Source organism: Tenrec ecaudatus, chromosome 4 (genome assembly GCF_050624435.1).
Source record: "Tenrec ecaudatus isolate mTenEca1 chromosome 4, mTenEca1.hap1, whole genome shotgun sequence".
NCBI classification, from domain to species: domain Eukaryota; kingdom Metazoa; phylum Chordata; class Mammalia; order Afrosoricida; family Tenrecidae; genus Tenrec; species Tenrec ecaudatus.
Window position 1 is genome coordinate 201,618,213 of NC_134533.1, and position 19,160 is coordinate 201,637,372.

Sequence of the window (19,160 nt, forward strand, 5' to 3'; positions counted from 1 at the left end):
GCCCTGGTGGTACACCTGTCACCCCCTTGGCTACAGACAGAAAGGCTGGGGGTTTGAGCCCACCTAGAGGGGCCTTCCAAGAAAGGCGTGTCCATCCACCTCCAGAAAAAGCACACTTCCACTTGACACATGGTCTCACCATGGCGGGGATGATGGGTACTGGGCAGTGGGCGTGACACAGGGGCTGTTTGGGCTGCTTCCAGGGGGAGTGCTGGGAGGGGAGGGAACGGCTTCTGAATGGGTCCTCCTCTTGGTCTCCTGCCAACAACTTCCTTACACAGGCGAATGGAGGGCCCCCTTCCATCTCCACGGGGTTCCCAGACAGCCTGACAGAAGCACTTGGGGTATAGGATGAGGGCCTACCTGTCCACCTGCCTTGGGGAGTGGGAGATGGCAGGGGGACTAGACAGCAGAATGCTCCACCAAGTCCAGGCCACCTCCAGGAGGTAGGGAGGAGCTCATGCGGCCAGCAGCCCAGGACTTGCCTGGGACAGAGCGGAGGGAGGGGGCTTGGGCCCCATTGAGCTCAGGGCTATTCTTGGAGCCTGAGTCAGCGGCAAAGGGAGGCAAAAGATTCTTGCCCTGCCTGTCCAGGCAACGGTTAGAAACCAAGAGGGAACAGTGCCCCAGGCTACCCTCCTCCAGAATCTAGAGTCAACACACTGAAGAGGCTTCCTCTAAGACAGCCCTGTCCCTGTGGTCCACCCCAGGGGACCAGGGCCTCCAGAGGACAACGCGACAGGCTCTACCACAAGGGGCTTCCGACCAGAGCCCCCCAACACCTGAGTTCCCAGGGCGGGACTCCCCTCAGAACACAGGCTGTCTACAGTCCCCACATTCAGGGACAGGACGACTGATTAACATCCCCCATGTGGCTGAGTGGTAACATCTGGACTCGGCTCCCCACAGCCATCAAAGGCTTCCGGCCTCCCTGCTGCGTGCGGCCCCCCGCCTGGCCCTTGCTGAGGCCACATCAGCCTGTGGAAAGGCACAGTGAGTCAGAGGACAAGGACCTTTGGGGAATGTCCCTGACTGCCAGCAGGATCCCAGGCCAAGAAAAGGACAGCACAATTCTCCACACTGGACTTTATTGGGGGCCACATGTGCGACATGGCAGCTTCTCCCGAGGGGCCCAGGAACCCAGAGTGGGCAGTCGATGGTGGGGGCACAAGCCCCAGCCCGCCTTCTCTCTTGCACAGGCACCCAGCCTAGAAGCGCAGCCAGAACATGCCGCTACGGATCCGGTTGTAGTCTGGGAGCTGCTCGATGGGGCCTGTGGGGTAGGGTGGGGTGTCAGGGTGGGGTGCCTGGCCTGTAAAGGGACACCTGGCCGAGTGCCACACCCAACTCGGAGCTGCCCAGGACGGGCTTTGAAAGGCGCGGAGGAAGAGAACATTCCTTCAGGGGTGCTGGGCCTGTCCCTTCACGCCCGGGCCCCGAGCAGGGGTGCCCGTTACCTGGCGGGTGTGGGGCACCGATGGAGGCATGTTGGCAGGGAGTCAGGGAGCTGCTGGGGCACGTTTGCCGAGCCAGAACTCATTCCCTGGAGCCAGGCCCCACCTTGCTGCTCCCAGTGCCGGCTATTGGGGCCCGGGCAGCAGAGGACAGGGGGACAGAGGCAGAAGGAAGGGCCAGGAGAACGGCCCAAGGAGGACACTCACCCAGCCCAGCCACCGCTGGACACTGGTCATAGAAGTACTTGGAGCAGACCTCCCGCACTACACTGGAATCCACCTCCTGCAGGGGAAGCGGAGGGCACTCACCCACACTGGTCAGGGTGGGTCACCTCGGCCGTGGGCTCTGTCCCCACCCCCACAGGGGAAAGGCAGCAGCCCTCCTCTCCCCACTCTGCAGGCACCCACAGCCCAGGCACCAGCCCCCCACTCCCAGCCTCCCAAACCTCCCCCAGGGGGGGGCCAGTCACCGAAATCCGGCTCTCCCACTCAGCCAGGGGGATGCGGCGGCCGTAGGTCAGGAGGCTGCGTCCGATATCTTCACACACAGGGGTGGTGCCTGGGGCAGGGGTGGGGGAATACAGCCTGCTGGGTCCAATCCTGGGCCACAGGTCTCAGGTCCAGCCCCTGCTCACAAGCACCCCTCTTCCAACTGTTTCTGAAACCATGTTGACAGGGACCCTTCAAGCCCCAGGGGGGATGGTACTGAGGCCGCTGCCCACTGTCACCCTTTCCATCCTAGTGCAGGAACGCTCCCACTGGGCACCACCGCCCACCTCCCCGCAGGGCTCACCATCCAGATGAGCCACCAAAGCGTTCCTCAGGGTGTTCTTGCCCCGGGCCACCTCGCTCTCGGTGGCACTGGTACACAGGCGCATCCTACAGCGGGACGGGCAGGGGTGCATTCTGAGAGACTGGGTCTTGGGCCTCGCCCACCCCGCCCGCCCGGGCGGACACTCACCACTGGCCTTGCAGGAAGAACACCATGTCGTCGATGCTCATGTTGTCGCAGACAAAGTGCGCGCCCAGCAGCCCGGTTTCCTCGTAGCAGATGTTGAAGGTCTGGAAGCTCTGGCACAGCTTGTTGGTCACAGCCACTGACGCCAGCGGGCTAGACAGGTGCTGCCAAGGCCACCAGGGTCAGCGCCACCCTCCCCTCTGCAGGCCATCCCCCCAAGCACTCCCTCCTCCCTGGGCAGGGGTCTCACCAGCACTCACCTTGCCCCCACCGTAGGTGCAGTCGTAGTGGCCGATGATGGCATTGGCCACGTGGAGGGCCACGTTGTCCGGGTTGGCCCAGCCAGGCCCCTCCACTGCAATGGCCACATGGGCCAGGGGCATCGCATCGTCGCGGTGGCGAATCTGAAAAGGTATGTGGCCAGGGCAGGGGGTGGGTGATCAGAGCGCGTAGGGGCCCAAGAGGGGCAGGGGCCTAGCAACGGCGTGCATGTGTGACCAGCCAGCTGTGCCTCCAGGCAGTGGCCACAGATCCCTACTGTGCTCCAGGGGCGTCTCTGTAGGCACGTGGCAGACGACACATTGCCCCCCGACCCCCGTGGGGAGCCCCCCTACCCAGCAACCCACCTCACTGCCCGTGAAGCGGCACGGCTGCAGGGACGGCACAGCGTCCTCCTCGTAAGCCACCGAGACACTGCTGAAGTGCTTCTGGGCGAGGTCCAGCAGCTGGCGGTGCTCCAGCCCTGAGAGAGCAACTGGTCACTGCACAGCCAGCCCATCCAAGGACCGGGTGAGGGACGGAGACCCTCCACCAGCAGACCCCACTTTATGGGCAAAACAGGCCACTCCGGGGCACATGGGGGAGCGGCACATGGAAGCTTCGGTGAAGTTCCCCTTCTCGGCCCAGAGGAGACCACCTCACCTCCACCAGGGCGAGATGGAGGCCCACCCCCCAGGCACAAGGCCACCCACCCTGCCCCTCTAACCCTTCAGCTGGCTGCTGCCCTTTGGTGGGGGGCATTTATAAATCCCACTTTAAGCCCAGGCCCTCAGGACCCCTCACAGGACGCAGCTTCCTCACCACCCTGACTGGAGTGCGACAGGCCTTCCAGTGTGCCGGCCCGAGCTCATGGCAGTGGCTGGAACTGCTTTTGGCCCACTCTTAATCAGTCTTCTTCACCCACCCTGCTGCCACCAAGACCCCAGGCTAAGGAAGCACCCTTGACCCTGCTTCCCACCTACCAGGGACAGGTTCCACCTACAAAGCCATCTCAAGAGCATCCGCTTCTCTCCCTGGCAACTCACACTAGCCTTCCGGCCTCGGACCAGACATGCTTCACCCACCCCCAACTCCCAGCAAGTCCCCCTGTCAGGACACTGCCCCCCTCCCTGCTCCCACGGGTGCACCACCACATGCCAGCCAGAGGCTCTCCCGGGGCCAGGTGGCCTGGAGGAGCTCTGAGGTCCAGGCAGAGGCTGGCAGCCCAACTGAGGCCCGTCCCAGGGGTGTTGGCCAAGTGGGACCCTGCCTCACCCTAGAGAGTAAGCCTCAGGGACAGGGTGGGAACAGGGTCCCCAGCAATCAAGACCCACACCCTCTCCCACCTCCAGCCGCGGCCAGCACCATCCGAGGGGCCTTGTAATGCCTGTTGAGGTACTCCGTCAGGTCTGCCCGCGACAGTTTCCTGCAAGACATGCGCCCATGGGCTGACACCTCTCCCACGCCAAAGCCAGTTCAAAGTAGAGCCTCCCCTAAAGGGCTGGGGGACAGAGGAGGGGAGGCAGGCTTCTCTGGAGAGCAGGCTGTACCCTGCCACACTCGAGCCCCTCCCGGCCCACTCCCCACCTCATCCAGGGAACAAGAAGCCATGTGAGTAGGACACCCAGGGGCACACACCTACACTGTCAGAGCATACCGTAAAACAAGACCCCAAACATGAGTGAACGCCGTAGTCATCAAGTGATGCTCAGGGAGCACACGCAACATGCAGTCGTGCTCGGGCATTCAGTAAACAAACACAGCACGCAGGCCCTAGCCAGGCACCCACACCCTTGGGGAGACACTGCCTAGAAAGGGGGGTGTGCTGCCGGTGGGCCCGTGGCCCCTCACCTGACGTTCTCACTGGGCCCCTCCACAGCCTGGGCCAGGGGCGTGCCCTGGAAGGCCGTGGCGTGCAGGTAGTCGAAGACCACATCCCTCGGGGACCCGTCACTCTCCTGCAGCTCCCGCAAGATCACGTCTCGCTCCTTCTCAATCTGCGAGTCTTCCAGGCTGCAGTTCTGTACGATGTCAGCCAGTAGCTCCACAGCTAGACACAGAGGGAGGCGTCTGGGCCGGGGCCAGGGGCGGGCCAACAGGACCAGTGATGGCACCTCCACCACTACAGGGCCACAACCCCACGGGTCCCGGGACTGAGGCCAAGCCAGGGGCTCCAGGCTGTCTGTCCTCTGCTCCCCAGAGCCCTTCCCCCACTTCCTGCACCACAGTCTCCAAGCAGCTACCTTTGGGCAGGTCCTTGGACAGCGCCTTGATGTAGTACGCCGTGTGCTCTCGAGTGCTGTAGGCATTGAGATGGGCCCCCATGCTCTCCACCTCCTTCTCCAGAGCACTGCCCGGCCGATTCTTTGTTCCCTGGAAGCAGTCATCAACGGGAACCATCAGGAGCCCCCACCGAAGCAGCCCACCCTCTCCGCTCAGGACAAGGTCCAAGAAGGACTACTGATCCGTAGGCCCCCCCCTGCCCTCAGCCACACGGACTCAAGAGTTAGGAAGTGCAGAGGCTGCGCTCACCAAGTGCTAGGCGGGCCTTGCAAGGACTGAGGCCACAGCGTCATGGGCACAGGCCGAGCCACAAGCCAGGACCTAAGGCCATGGCCACATCAGCTGCTGCTGGGAAGCCCAGTGTTCCTGACAGCCTCGCTCCGCTGGGTGGCCCTCCTTTCACTGATAGCTGTAGTCAAGTAAGCTCCCATCTGCGTTTTGGCCACCTCCATCACTGTGCCCGGTGCACAGGTCCCTGTGACTACGCTCACCCCTGTGGTCCGCGGCTGGCTGGGTTGGAGGCTCCTGTGAGAGGCCTTCCCCGCAGCTCACCCTCCATCCTTTCATGTGTTTTAAATACTTTAGTCTCCACTCAGTGCGAGCAGTGGCTGGCTGAGGGACTGCCGTGGTGACAACTGCCACCTCCAGGAAAGCTCAGCACTCACTTCCATGGGGGAGAAATGCCCAGGATGCAGGATATTCCACACGCAGGAGCGCCACACCCAGACCTGGCCGCACCTGTCATCCTGAGGCCCCTGTGGCTCCCTGGGAATCAGGTGATAGGGCTCACCCAAAAGGTACTCACTCAGGAAAAACTAAGCCCGTTGACTCCTTCCAGAAAGACCACTAAGAATTCCCCCTTCCCAGCTAGGACCCAGAATTGAGAGGGCTGACTCTTCTGGCCTGTGTCCTCGGGAGAAACAGGCAATCCCCAGCCCGGGGGAGAGGTGGGTTTTCCAAAAGTCTCACCTTGAAAGCCAGGTGCTCCAGAAAGTAGCCTGCTCCATTGTTCTGCTTGTTCTCATAACGGCTGCCAGCATCGATCCACACTCCCACCTAGACAAGAAGCCCCCAGTGAAGGTAACAGACAAGTCATCCCGGCCCCCAACTTAGGGGCTCATGGGTGCTGGGGTAGGGGGCTGCTCAGGCAGGACCCCTGAGCTTAGAGAGGCAGCAGTGCTCTGGGCACAGAGTACTCTAGCCACACCATCACCCTCCTGCCCCCCTTACTTCCTGACTGGAAATATAGGATGCTTACATTCAGTCTCTCAGTTGACTCTTCAGAATTTTCTAAGCATGTAGCATTTCTTATACACAATTTACTTCTCCTCGCCAAAAGGTATACACCGCCTTTGTTTTGGGCTTTCTCCTTTCGTCGTGAAGAAGCTACTAATGCAGATGTTGTAGAGCAGTGGTTCTCAACCTTCCTCACACCCCGACCCTTTCATAGGTCCTCATGTGGTGGTGCTACTTCATAACTGTCATTGTGCTACCGTCATGAATCGGGCGATCCCTATGAAAGGGTCGTTCGACACCCCCAAAGAGGTCACGACCCACAGGTTGGAAACCGCGGTTGTACAGTTTATCACATCCTGTGCATATTTACAGAGTTTTTCATGGACACTGATGATTGTCCATATGTTTATGGTGAGTACCCAGTGAGAATCCTCTGGCCCACAGTCACAAGGGCCTGATCTTTTCATTGACTGTTCACGGTTGAAGTTAGTCTTCCCATCTACTTTCCTGTGAGATGTCTTTTTATATTTTATGTGGCAGATTCATAAAACATTTGGTTCAGACCTCACACGCTGGGAAGCAAGATGCTTTTCTGTGGTGTCTGCAATTAGCAACACAGTTTCTCTAGCTGTGGACCAAATGGTGCTCCGTAGAATCTAGAGCAGTGACTCTCAACCTTCCTCACGCCACAACCCTCTAATACAGTTTCTCATGTTATGGTGACCCCCAACCATAACATTATTTTCATTGCTACTTCATCACTGTCATTTTGCTACCGTTATGAATTGGGCAACCCTTGTGAAAGGGTTGTTCGACCCCCAAAGGGGCCGAGACCCACAGGTTGAGAACCGCTGATCTAGAGCATCCATCATTCCATGTGTGAGAGGCAGCATTCTTTCCTGAGTCCAACAGTCTTTGGGTTGGTTTACAATGGTGCTGCTCAAAGAGGAAGTTGCTTACTGCCTTGTCCTTATGGTGTATTATTTGTTCCTAGGAAACAGATTCTGCCAATAAAATCACTTGGCCCTAGAGCTTCTTGGGGCCAGGATGAATTTGGGGGAAACCCCTGACCATCTCATATGTCCACTAAAGATTTCTACCCTTCAGTCCATTTTGGAGACTTGTACTCTTTGAAACACAATTCATTTCACTGAAATCTCCAGCTGCCTCTCTTCAGCAGGTGTGTTCCTGGTCTGGCCTGGAGGTCATGTATGACCTTGACGCGTGCCTTCTTGAAAGACATTTACTGGTAGCTTCTCTGAATCCCATTTTCCTCACTGAAAGAAGATCATCTTAAGAAGCCGGATCGCTTCCCGGCCTTTTGGCTAGGATCAGTGTCTGTATCTGTTCTTAGCAGCTTACTATCTGTTACATTCTCTATCTGAGGACAATATATTGAGTGCATTTTCAGGAGCAGGAGTTAAGAGCTTGCTCTGTCCACTCCACACACCAACCTGGCATGGCAGTACTTCCTGGAATGGGCCAGTTCCTTAAGGGATTAAAAAAAAAATACAGAAGCTGCACAAGAAACTGGGTCTCCTGTTGGGGGGGACGGGGCTGGGGCATGATATGCTGACTGAAGGTGTGGGGTCAGAATGGCCCCAAGAAGTCATGGGGCTATGCGTTGGGATTAAGATGAAAGGGACAATACAAGGTCAAGAACGCCTTTGAACCCAAAAGGCAGATGGGGGGATTTGAGCTGGGAAGGAGCTCGAAGCCTTCCCCCAGGCAGCGCCCCCGACTCACTGTGCAGGTGGGCTGGGTGGACTGCTCCGAGGCCACGCGCAGCCCGTTGTCCAGCACGCTGACCTGCGTCTCAGGCACGTTCTGGAGCGCCTGGGCGAAGGTGGCGGCGCCCCGCAGGGCAGGAGCCCGCAGTAGGGCCGGCTGCAGAGAAAAGCAGGTGACGGGTGAAGGTCAGGTTGAGGGCATGCTCCCCACCGCGCCCTCTGGATAAGCTTTTCCCGCAGCAGGAACCTCTTCCCGACCGCCCCCGGCCCGGACACGCCGCGAGACCGCCGTCCGTCCACACCCTGGGGCCCTGACCTTCCCGCGGCCCTGACCCCGCGACCTCTCCACCTAGGCTCGCCGCCGCCCGCTCCTCGTCCCTGTCTAGAAGCCTCGCGCCCGGCACCCGGTGCCCTGCACGCTGGCGCTCCCGCCGCAGCCTCACCGAACCCCCCGTGTGCAGCAGCCCCCGCGCCCCGGCGCTGGCCGCCCGGCAGACCGCGGACGCCGCCATCTCCCCGCTCACGTCAGTGCCGCGCCGCGCCGCGCATGCGTGAGGCGGGGACGGCGGCGTCCGCCGCGCAAGCGCAGTTCTGCCGACGCGGCTCTCGGCTGGCCTCTGGCGGGGGCTGCGGGTATCTGCACGCCCGCTGGTCCCCGCTCGGAGTCCGGCCCTTCTGCTCGCGATCCATCCCTCTCCTGCTGGCACCGGTGGGAAGCAGAGTGCGCGATGCTTCCCAGGAACTGCGGCGCCCCAGATTCCTTGCGTGGCTGGAGCGGCCACCGTGTCCACTGGGCGCGCCTCGCAGGCACTGCGTCCGCGGGTCCGAATCCAGGGTCTGCGTCGCCGGCAGGAACCCTGGGCGGGGCTCGGGGCAGCCGCTGAAAGCCACGGGCTTCTCTTTCAAAGAGAGGTCGATTCAGAGAGTTGGCATGGACATTTGATGCTGTTGTTGGGTCCAGGGGGTGCTGACTCCCAGCGACCCGAGATGTACAACGGAACTAACGCGGCCCTGCGCCGCGCCGGCCTCACAATGGTTCTTATGTTTTGAGCGCATCAATGCAGCCATTGTGTCGGTCCATCTTTTCCAAGGGCTTCCCCCTTTTCGCTGTCCCGCCGCTTTACCAAACATGAAGTCCTTCTCCAGGGATTGGTCTCTCCTGACAGCGCGTCCCCAAGTACGTGAGACCAAGCCTCAGCCTCTTTGCCCTAAGGAGCATTCTGGCTGACCTTCCTCCAAGACAGATGTGTTTTTACTTGGAAGTTTAATAGTATGTTGGTTTTTTTTTAAGAAAACGGAGCAACTTGGAGACTGATTCGTGAAGTAGGACTCCTTGTTTGGAAGAAAAAGGAAAACGAAGAAACAAAAAAAGCTGTGAACATTCTAATAGAGATCTAGGGGGAAACATTGGAGGAGCATTTTCTAAATTTTCAGCCAAGGGCATCCAGGAAATGGATGAAGGGGACAGGGAAGGGAAAAGAGATTACTAATTTTCCATTTCTGTATTGCTTTAGGGCCGTTTTAAGGTTTCGCTAAAACTGCAGTGCTTTTAAAGTGAGGAGCACTCTCTGAGTTCTCTTCCCTTGACAGATCTGTCTGATGCGTTTTTTATGTGCTCTTCCAAGAAAGGAAAGATCGCTATTTTGGTAACTAAAATAATGGTCTGATTTCAACATGAAAAATCAAGTAGAGTAGAGAGAACCGTCTAACGAGTCCCTCTTTCCACTTTTATTTTTTCCTCTTTAAACGGGTTTCTAGAACAATTTTAGGTTAGCAGAAAATTGAGCCGGCAGTACAGCGTCCCACCCGCACCCTGTCCGCTGCCCTGCACAGACACACGGCCTCCCTTCCGTATTAGTAACCGTCTCGCAGTATCACAGGCCCAGCGGCACCAAGAGAGACGTGGGAATTCAAACTCAGCGCTGCTCAGGACCAAGGCCTGGCTGGCCATCTGCTTCGGCAAAGATGACAGCCGGGAAAATACAGGGAGCTGTTCTGCTCCATAGCACATGGGGTTGCCAGGAGCTGGAATTAACTCTTAGGCCGTGGATTTGCTTGTGTATTAGTACGGTATATTTGTTACAATGATTGGACCCATATCGATTGATTATTATGAACAGTGTCATCGTTTATTCTTCATTTCATTTACTGCCTTTTTTCTGCTCCAGGAACCTCATCCAGGACAAAGCTCACGGCCGTCAAGTCGCTGCCCTCTCCTAGCAACCCCAATAGGAGAGGGCAGAACTGCCCCGTGGGTTTTCAAGACTGCACCTCCTTTTTTTTTTTTTAGGACTGCAACTCTTTATGGGAGTAGAAAGCCTCATCTTTCTCCCGCAGAGCGCCGGTGGTTTCAAACTGCTGACCTTGCTGGTACCGGCTCCCTGTAACCACCATATCACTGGGGCTCCGCCCATCCAGGATAAAATATTACATTTCATGGTCATGTCTCCTCACACACTCTCAACTGTGATGTACGTACGTTTGTTTGTTTGTTTTGCTACAAAACAAACAAACTCACTGCCGTCAGGTGGCTGCTGACTCCTCATGACCTTATAGGCCAGGGTAGAACTAACTGCCCCTGCGAGTTTGCCTCTTCACCGGGGTCTAAAGCCCCATCTTTCTCCTGAGAAGCTGCTGGTTGTTTTGAACAGCCGGCCTTGCAGCCAGCAGCCCAATGTAACCACTACCACACCAGGGCTCCTTGCCTCCAAAAGAAAGCTTCAGAGTTTCCATTGGGTCCACAGCTTGGGCGCGGGCCAGAGAGGGGTGGGCGATACCTGGAGGGAGGGTGGGGTAGAAAGGGGGAACTGATCACAAGGATCTACATATAACCTCCTCCCTGGGGGATGGGCAACAGGAAAGTGGGTGAGGAGATGCCGGCCTGGCAGTGTAAGATAAGATAAAATAATAAGGAGGGAGGGAAAAAAAAAAAAGAGGACTTGATGCAAAGGGCTTAAGTGGAGAGTAAATGCTTTGAGAATGATTGGGGCAGGGAATGTGCAGATGTGCTTTATACAATTGATGTATGTATATGTATGGATTGTGATAAGAGTTGTATGAGCCCCTAATAAAATGTTTAAAAAAAGATAAAATAATAATTTATAAATTATCGAGGGTTCATGAGGGAGGGGGGAGCGGGGAGGGAGGGGAAGGGGGAAAAGGAAAATGAGGAGCTGATTCCAGGAACCCAAGCGGAAAGCGAGTTTTGAGAATGATGAGGGCAACGAATGTATAAGTGTGCTTTACACAATTGATGTATGTGTGGATTGTGATAAGAGTTGTATGAGCCCCAATAAAATGATTTTTTTAAAACAAAAATAAATGGGTCGCTTCAGAATGGCTATGGAGAGGACTGACCTCAGAGTCAATCCTTTGCTTGGAGAGTAGTTTCCGCTCCTCCCCTCAAAAACTTAAATTGTGTGTGTGTGTGTGCACACAAATATATATAGCAAAACACGCAGCATCTGTTTCCACACACACAGTTCAGTGACACTGATGATGTTCCTTAAATTATGCAGCCATCCGTTGTCCACTGCTCCCTTACTAGAAAATCCTAAAAACAACTGCAAAAATCCAATTCTGTTTAAAATGTTTCACCCTCTTCTTCCATTCATTCATTAAAAGAAAGGAAGAAAGAAAACTTCGTGCTATTGTGCTGGGATGCAAGTCTACAGGGTAAAATAGGTGCCCATTACTTTTGGCTATGAATTGGGCTGCTAACTTCGAGTCAGCAGTTCGAAACCACCAGCAGCACCATAGAGATCCCGTCTTGGAAACACACAAGGGCAGTTCTACCCTGTCCCACAGGGTCACAGTGAGGCATGGTCAGCTCCGTGGCAGCAGGTTGTGTGTACAAATTGTTCATTGTCATTCGATACATTTTCCACAATGTGCCCACGGTCCCTTTATCTGAAGTCTGGGTGTGATGTTTGCTCTGTTCTGGTTTCTCTGCTCCTTAATCTTCTCATCTTTGCTTTGGACTGACTGCTGACCGCTTGGTCTCTTATCAATGGTTTTTATTTGAACACCCAACTCATGAGGAATGCCCTTTGCTTCGTGCCAGAAGCTTTGGTTTTGCTGAGAGCTGACCTGAGGAGAGTTTGGACAGGGTCTCAGAGCAGTCGTCTTCTCAGCGAGTCCAGGGAGCCTGGGCTCTTTAAAAGGAATTTGAGTTCTGACTGTGGGAAAGGGCTCAGGAGGGTACACTCCTAACACCTCATACATGAGCTCCTGGCACGGTTCACACCCAGGCGCACACACATACACACATGCACAAGCATGCACACATACCAGGACCACATGGCACGTTTCACACCACGCATACACTCGTACACACACACACACACACACACACACATCATGATCACATTTGCCAAGCAAGTTCTTTCTGGTTTTAAAGAATGTGCACAAACTTTTCCTGTAGGATACATACTGTCACACTGAAAACATGCAGAACAGAGCATGAAGCTGGTGGTGCACTCCGGGCTTGGCCCCTGGCTTCTCCGGTTTCTGATAGTGTGTCCACCCTGGTGACCTCCCTTCACTAAAAGGCTTGTCCCATAAGGCTCAGGGCCTAAGTCTTCAGATCCAGAAAAGTGATCTCATGAGATGTTTGGTTCCGTGTGCAAAGGACCTGTAACAGCGTCCCCTAGGAATGAATCGACAGAGCTGCTGACGTGGGGTCTCAGACCTGAAACAGGGCTCCCAAGGCTGCAGATCTGCACCACCCCCAAAACCACTTTATTAAGAGCTAATGCAGACACCATTCCAGTCTGTAGTTTATTATATGAAGTGGTATTGTAAAATTGCTACCCAAACCAGTTTCTTCCTTCTTCTTCTTTTAAAAATCATGTTATTGGGGCTCCTACAACTCTTATCACAATCCATCCATCCACGGTGTCAAGCACATTTGTACATTGGTTGCCATCGTTCTCAAAACATTTGCTTTCTATGTGAACCCTTGGTATGGGCTCTTCATTTTCCCCCTCCCTCCCTACTCCCTCTTGAACCCTTGATAATTTATAAATTATTATTTTGTCATATCTTATACTGTCTGATGTCTCCCTTCATCCACCTTTATGTTGTCCTTGTCCGTCCCCCAGGGAAGAGGTTATATGTAGATCCTTGTGATCGGTTCCCCCTTTCTACCCCACCTTCCCTCCACCCTCTCCATATTTCCACTCTCACCACTGGTCCTGAAGGGATCATCCGTCCTGTATTCCCTGTGTTTCCAGTTCCTATCTGTATCAGTGTACATCCTCTGGTCTAGCTGGATTTGTAAGGTAGAATTGGGATCATGATAGTGGGGGGATGGGAGCATTAAAGAACTAGAGGAGGGGAAAATAAGAGGACTTGATGCAAAGGGCTTAAGTGGAGAGCAAATGCTTTGAGAATGATTGGGGCAGGGAATGTTCGGATGTGCTTTATACAATTGATGTATGTATATGTATGGATTGTGATGAGTTGTATGAGCCCCTAATAAAATGTTTTAAAAAAAGAACTAGAGGAAAGTTGTATGTTTCATTGGTGCTATACTGCACCCTGACTGGCTCGTCTTCTCCCCAAGACCCTTCTGTAAAGGGATGTCCAGTTGCCTACAGGTGGGCTTTGGGTCCCCACTCTGCACTTACCCTTATTTACACTGATATGATTTTTGTTCTGATGATGCCTGATACCTGATCCCTTTGACACCTCATGATCACACACAGGCTGGTGTGCTTCTTCTATGTGGGCTTTGTTGCTTCTCAGCTAGACGGCTGATGGTTTATCTTCCAGCCTTTAAGACCTCAGATGCTATATCTTTTGATAGCCGGCACCATCATCTTTCTTCACATTTTCTTATGCACATATTTGTCTTCCAGCGATCATATCAGGAAGGTGAGCATCATGGAATGCCAGTTTAATAGAACAAAGTGTTCTTGCACTGAGGGAGTGCTTGAGTGGAGGCCCATTGTCCATCTGCCACCTTAATATGGCTCCATTTCTTAAAATGCAAAAGTGGGCAAAGCTGGCTCTGCTTCTAGAGAGCCAAAATCCATATGGAGCAAAGTTAAGAATAACAGCAGATTTCTCATCAGAAACTCCGCAAGCCAACAGAGGATGGAAAGGCATCTTCAAAGTGTTGCGAGTGAGGATGGTGCTTGTCTTTGGGGAGAAGAGATTCATGAACCAAGCCAGGTGGGCTGGGGCTGCTTGCAACAGATAGTGTCACCCAGGCCTGTTTCCTTCATGGAAACTCGAGCTAGAGGCTTCTGAGCTGGGCCACGTGTTCACCACTAACTGAGTGGGGGAGGGGGGTTCTTGGCAAAATTACTTGACCTCTGTATTCTGTCCACTCATCTCTAAAACCCTACCCCCATAGAGCTGTGAGGCATCCCAGTACTTAGCACGTGTCAAGAACAGAACCTGGAATAGCGTGACTGTTACTATCATCATTGTGATGTCATCTTTTAAAAGAGGTGTAACTCCATATACTTATAATAAATGCCATGTGTGGACAAGAGGGATAAAAATAAATATCCCGAGGGCTCAAGTGGAAATCAAATGTTTTGAGAATGATGAGGGCAACAAATGTACAAATGTGCTCGACACATGGATGGATGGATAGACTGTGATAAGAGCTGTACGAGCCCCCAATAAAATGATTTTTTAAAAGATAATATACCTCTTTGCTTATATGTACCAGGCCCTCTTAGGACCCCAGTGACTGTGAGGTGGGCACCTGAAGTCTGGGGCCCTGTAGTTCATCCATGCTGTGTAATCATGCAAAGCCTGGGCTCTTGCCAAACTTACAGTAAAGACTGTGGACACCCCGCCACTAAGGCATCCTCCCTCTGTCCCACCAGCTCTCCAGCCCTCGAGTCTACCCCTCCTTCTCACCAGAGCTGGTCTTACTTACTCTCCCACCCCCTCCTCAGTCACAGCCAGTCAGCCCCTTCCTCTCCAACCACTGGCTGTCAGCTGAGACCCATTCCCAGCTTCTATCGGTCCCATGGAATCCGTGGCTCATGGTCTCCTCATCTTCAAAGCTAGCAGAGAGAGTGTAGTTCATCTGGGGCTTTCAGCCTAGCCGGCTCCTTTTCTGCCTGCAGGGCTCATGTGATTGCTCTGGGCTCGTCCCAAGAATTCAGAATAAGCTCCCTCTTTCAAGGTCCTTACGCTTAATTCCACCTGCGACGCTCCCTCTGCCACGTAATAACATAAACTGTATGCAGGTTCCAGACAGTACGACGGGCATAGACATCTCTGAGTGGGCCATTGTTCTGCCTACCACACCCTTGTCAGGACTCACCCAACTCTTGCCCTCCCCCCGCCCATTCCCTTCTGCTCTTCCAGAGCCTCTTGCCCTTCCCGAAGTCCTGACCAGGCTGCAGTTCATGGAACAAGTCAAGAGCTACCCACCCACCAGGTCCTTACAGGTGCACTTCCTTCTGATAGGACCCCTCCCCCTCCTCTCCTACAGACACATCCTGACAGGGCTCAGCTGTACACCCTGGCTGGGTCGGCATGCCTGTGCAGTCCTGGCATCTGTACAGCTTCAGCCTCCCCACCACCTGGCTCCCGGCAGACAGGGGTGGAGCCAGCTCTGCTCTGTGCTTCCTGGGGGCCCCAGCCGACCTGCAAAGAGTAGGCTCCCAGCAAACTAGGAAATGGGAACACAGACTGAACACAGACTGCTCCACCTTCAGTGTCCTCCCGCAGGCCCTGGGAGGAACCCCCCACCCCTTGTGGGTCCCCCCCACAGGGCCGAATGTTTTTGCGATCTCTGCAAAATCAAGGTTCTCTGACCACATCCAGTAAGGACCTCTGCCCCTTCCCACTCAGCCTCCTCTCTCTCACGGAGAGGACAGGAAGAGAGTCAGGAAGCTGTGGCATTTTCGGAATCCAGCCAAGAGGGAGGTGGGTTGGAATCTGTCCCAGGTGGGGGGTCTCTGGGAACCAGCCTCTGAGAGGATGGAGAAACTGTGTCCTAGAAACTCCCCTTATGGTCAGCCCATGGGGGAGCGAGGGAAGGACCCCACCAATGGGAGACGGCTGCTGTCACACAGGCCCACCAAGTGGGCTGCAATTCCCACGGCCCCACGTGAGCTCCACACTTTTTGTGGTCTCAACCCCTTGGGAACAAATATCCAGGCCTTTCTTCTGAGGCACCTCTGGATTCGATGGCCCACCTTCCCGTTAACAGTGGCGCACGTAACCCACCTACACCCCCCACCTGGGACTTCTGGCTTGTGTAGAGGTGGGGGTTGATGGGGCCTGCTCAACTGCTAGGCACTGCTCCAGCCAGACAGCTCGGGACCTGCCCAGAGCACCCAGCCCTGGAGAGACCGTGGGCCTTGCAGGGGAGACGAGGTGAAAAATGTGGGGAGGGCAGTTGGGCGGGGATGGCAGAGGTTCTCCCAGGCCTCACCTGCTACTGCTGCTCCAATAGGGAACACAGCAATGGCGCTGATGTCCCAGGTTTGACCCTGTGACCCATCCGTGCAAGGGCTTTCCTGCGTGGTCAAGAAACAACCCGCCGTGTTGGAGGGACGTCGAGTTGCCTTTCTGTTGTCCCCATAGGAAATATTCCCCCCACACGATCGGAGTAAAACCAAAAAACGGTGGGGGTGGGGTGGGGTGCAGGGTACAGAGAGGTGTCAGAGTTTCCAGAAAGATGCCTGCTGAATTCCTGTTTCGTCAACTTCAAGGCCTTCACTTATCAGGATTTCTTTCCCCATTGTTTTGTTCACTGCCTGTCCCATTTATGAATTCCTGATGACGTGTTCAGCTTTTTACTAAAACGGGCCCCCAAATGCACAGGTTCAGGCCGCCCTGGAGCCTGAGGCAGTGGTGGGCCTTCAGTGAGGTCCAGCCCCCATCCCACCACTGGGGCCAGGTCCAGCAGTAGGGACCACGGGGGCCCCAGGGCCCGGCTGGACGCAGATGAAGGTGGCTTAGGCTGCCAAGTGGCTCCTCCAGGCTGGGCTCTCTGGGCCAAAGAGGGACAGTGGGGGGTGGAGAGTCAGAGTGATCCCCCCCACCCCCACCTCTTGTGCAAAGCTAAGGCGAAAGGCATAAGGTCACCTGTCCTGAGGCCTCTCTGAGGCTGTACTGGGGGCAGGGGACGCAAGGGCGTGGGTGCAGCCTCACAGTGACTGGAGGCCCAGAGCACCAAGTCCACTGACCTGAGCCCCTCAGGGTCTGGTTCTGGCCTCACCATTGTCCCCTGCTCTCCTGGGCTGTCCCTGTCCCTCCTCCACTCCCCCTGCACAGGGGAGATGCCCGCCCCCCTCCCCAGTAGTGGCAAGTGCTTGTAAGGAGGAGGGGTCAGTGGGTACAATGAGGCGGCCTGGGCTCCAGAGGACCTCCACCCCCTCTGGGTCCTGAGGCCCAACCCCCCATGAGTCCCTTCCTACATCAGCCGGTTCTCAGGGTGGACAAGGCATTAAGGGCCTATTAAGACTGACCCAGGACCTCGACTGTCTGCAGGCAGAGAGAGGCAGGTGAGCAGTCACTGGCTCTGGGCAGGAGCCGCCTTTATTTGCTTATGGGACTGCATGGCTACACGCTGCAGGTGTCCCTCTATGTGCAGCAGCAGGGCGTCCATCATGTGCAGGACCCCCCGGAGGAGGGTGCGGTCTGAGACCGGGCCCCGCCGCTTCCAGGGGCCACAGGGGTCAGGGGACACCTGTGCAGGGTGGCGCTAGGACCAAGAGGCAGGAGTGAGAGAGGGAAGGGGGGCAGGCTAGGGGTACAGAGAGGAGCAAGGTGGAGGGGTGGGGGATCATGGCCCAGGGGATGGGAGAGATCCGTGGGGTCCTGCTGCGGGGCAGGGGATGAATCTAGGGCCCTGGGGGCTGGGTGTGGTCAGGGCTCCATGGGAAGATGGACACGGGTGGGCCCCACGGAGCTGTGTGGACAGAGGCAGGGATCCTGGGATGTGGGGTTGGGGAGTGGTGGGCTGCGGGCACATGGGGTACAGGCTGTGCTCACCTCGCCCTTGGCGGCCTGCGAGCGCCTCCGCTGCAGCACCGCCCGGCTGAGCAGCAGCATCATGGTGGTGGTGACGGTGACCCCAGCCACAGGGTAGATGTGGCTCGACATCCCCATCCAGTGGCCAGAACAGCCCAGGGCCCCCTCGCAGCCCTCCAGGGCGTTCGGCTGGCAGCCCCAGGGCTGCAAGTCCAGCCCCACCTGATACCAGAGGGGCCGTGGCCAGGCATGGGCCTGGGCGGACAGGGCCAGGACAAGCAGTAAGGACAGTGCTGGCGGCATGGCTGCGCCAAGTGTCTAGGCCGGCCGGAACCCGGGTGCCTGGCAACCAGCAAACACCCCTCCCCCAGAGGGCAGCTCTGGCTCTGAGGCAGCTGAGCCCAAGGCTGGGAAATGGGCCACAGTGGGGGTTCAAGGGTTAGGGAAGGTGGCAGACTTGAAGCCCATGTCCCTCCTCTCAGCTGGTGGGTGGTTTGGCCTAAGAGGGAAGGAGTGTCCCCCTCCCCTCCCATTTCTCAAGACCCATAGCTCCTAAAGCCCAACAGTGGGCAGGTCCACCTTAAGGCCCTTTTACTAGTCCCTCCTCCCTGGTCAGCCCCACAGTCCACACTGAGCAGGAAGCACCTTCAAAACGTGGGTCAGATGGAGCTAGGCCCTCGCAGAAGCAAGCCTGAAGGCCTGGCCTCACAGAGGCTCTTTGGAGCCGGGCCTTTCCCACCCACCAGCATCCTCACTGCTTTGGGGCGCATGGTTCCCCCCCCCCCGACATCCCGAACACTCCTCCCTCAGGTTTGAGGCCAGGAGGGCTGCCCCCCACTCCCAGGAAGACACCTCCACTCGGTTGTGGCATCACCTCCTCCCCAAGGCTTCCCTTGATGGATGACCAGAACCCTGGCTTAGTCCCCGCAGTCCCGCCAGACTATCAGCTTCCTCCAAGCACTATTTACCCAGCACCTGCCGGGCAACATTTCGGAGACCGGACTGGCTGTGAGCAGATAAACCATGCAGCCATCATGGATGAGGGGCCAGGGGAGGTGGATGGCACGGAACAGAAGTGGAGCCATTGCAGGAGATGCCCGCGGCGGGAGCTGGAGGACAGGGCAGCCTCTCTGCCCCCACGCCCCGCTCAGGTCTGGTTGCTGTGCCTGCCCGGTGTTGGCTCCTTTAACACTCATTTGGCCATCCCATGAGGCAGGTACTATGACCAGGCCTGTTCTGGTGGGGAGTCCAATGGGGCCCAGGGAGACAGTGGCCCTTCATCAGGGA

The 19,160-nt window shown here is 56.2% G+C and overlaps 2 protein-coding genes and 1 non-coding gene across 3 annotated transcripts; 1 reads left to right on the forward strand and 2 right to left on the reverse strand.

The window, feature by feature from the left end:
- Nucleotides 1-1,071: 1,071 nt before the first annotated feature.
- UQCRC1 (ubiquinol-cytochrome c reductase core protein 1) lies at nucleotides 1,072-8,502 on the reverse strand. The gene is made up of 13 exons (XM_075547301.1): nucleotides 8,363-8,502; nucleotides 7,936-8,076; nucleotides 5,923-6,009; nucleotides 4,914-5,043; nucleotides 4,522-4,720; nucleotides 4,017-4,096; nucleotides 3,039-3,154; nucleotides 2,673-2,816; nucleotides 2,416-2,576; nucleotides 2,248-2,333; nucleotides 1,925-2,013; nucleotides 1,662-1,737; nucleotides 1,072-1,273 (listed from the first exon to the last, which is right to left on the reverse strand). The coding sequence occupies exons 1-13, from the start codon at nucleotides 8,429-8,431 to the stop codon at nucleotides 1,209-1,211; spliced, it is 1,443 nt and encodes a 480-aa protein (XP_075403416.1). The 5' UTR covers nucleotides 8,432-8,502; the 3' UTR covers nucleotides 1,072-1,208.
- LOC142447393 (U2 spliceosomal RNA) lies at nucleotides 7,495-7,680 on the forward strand. Its single transcript, XR_012784121.1, has one exon. It is a non-coding gene; the product is annotated as a U2 spliceosomal RNA (small nuclear RNA).
- Nucleotides 8,445-18,453, reverse strand: TMEM89 (transmembrane protein 89). The gene is made up of 4 exons (XM_075547912.1): nucleotides 17,895-18,453; nucleotides 17,467-17,604; nucleotides 17,369-17,384; nucleotides 8,445-8,818 (listed from the first exon to the last, which is right to left on the reverse strand). The coding sequence occupies exons 1-4, from the start codon at nucleotides 18,174-18,176 to the stop codon at nucleotides 8,445-8,447; spliced, it is 810 nt and encodes a 269-aa protein (XP_075404027.1). The 5' UTR covers nucleotides 18,177-18,453.
- Nucleotides 18,454-19,160: the final 707 nt, after the last annotated feature.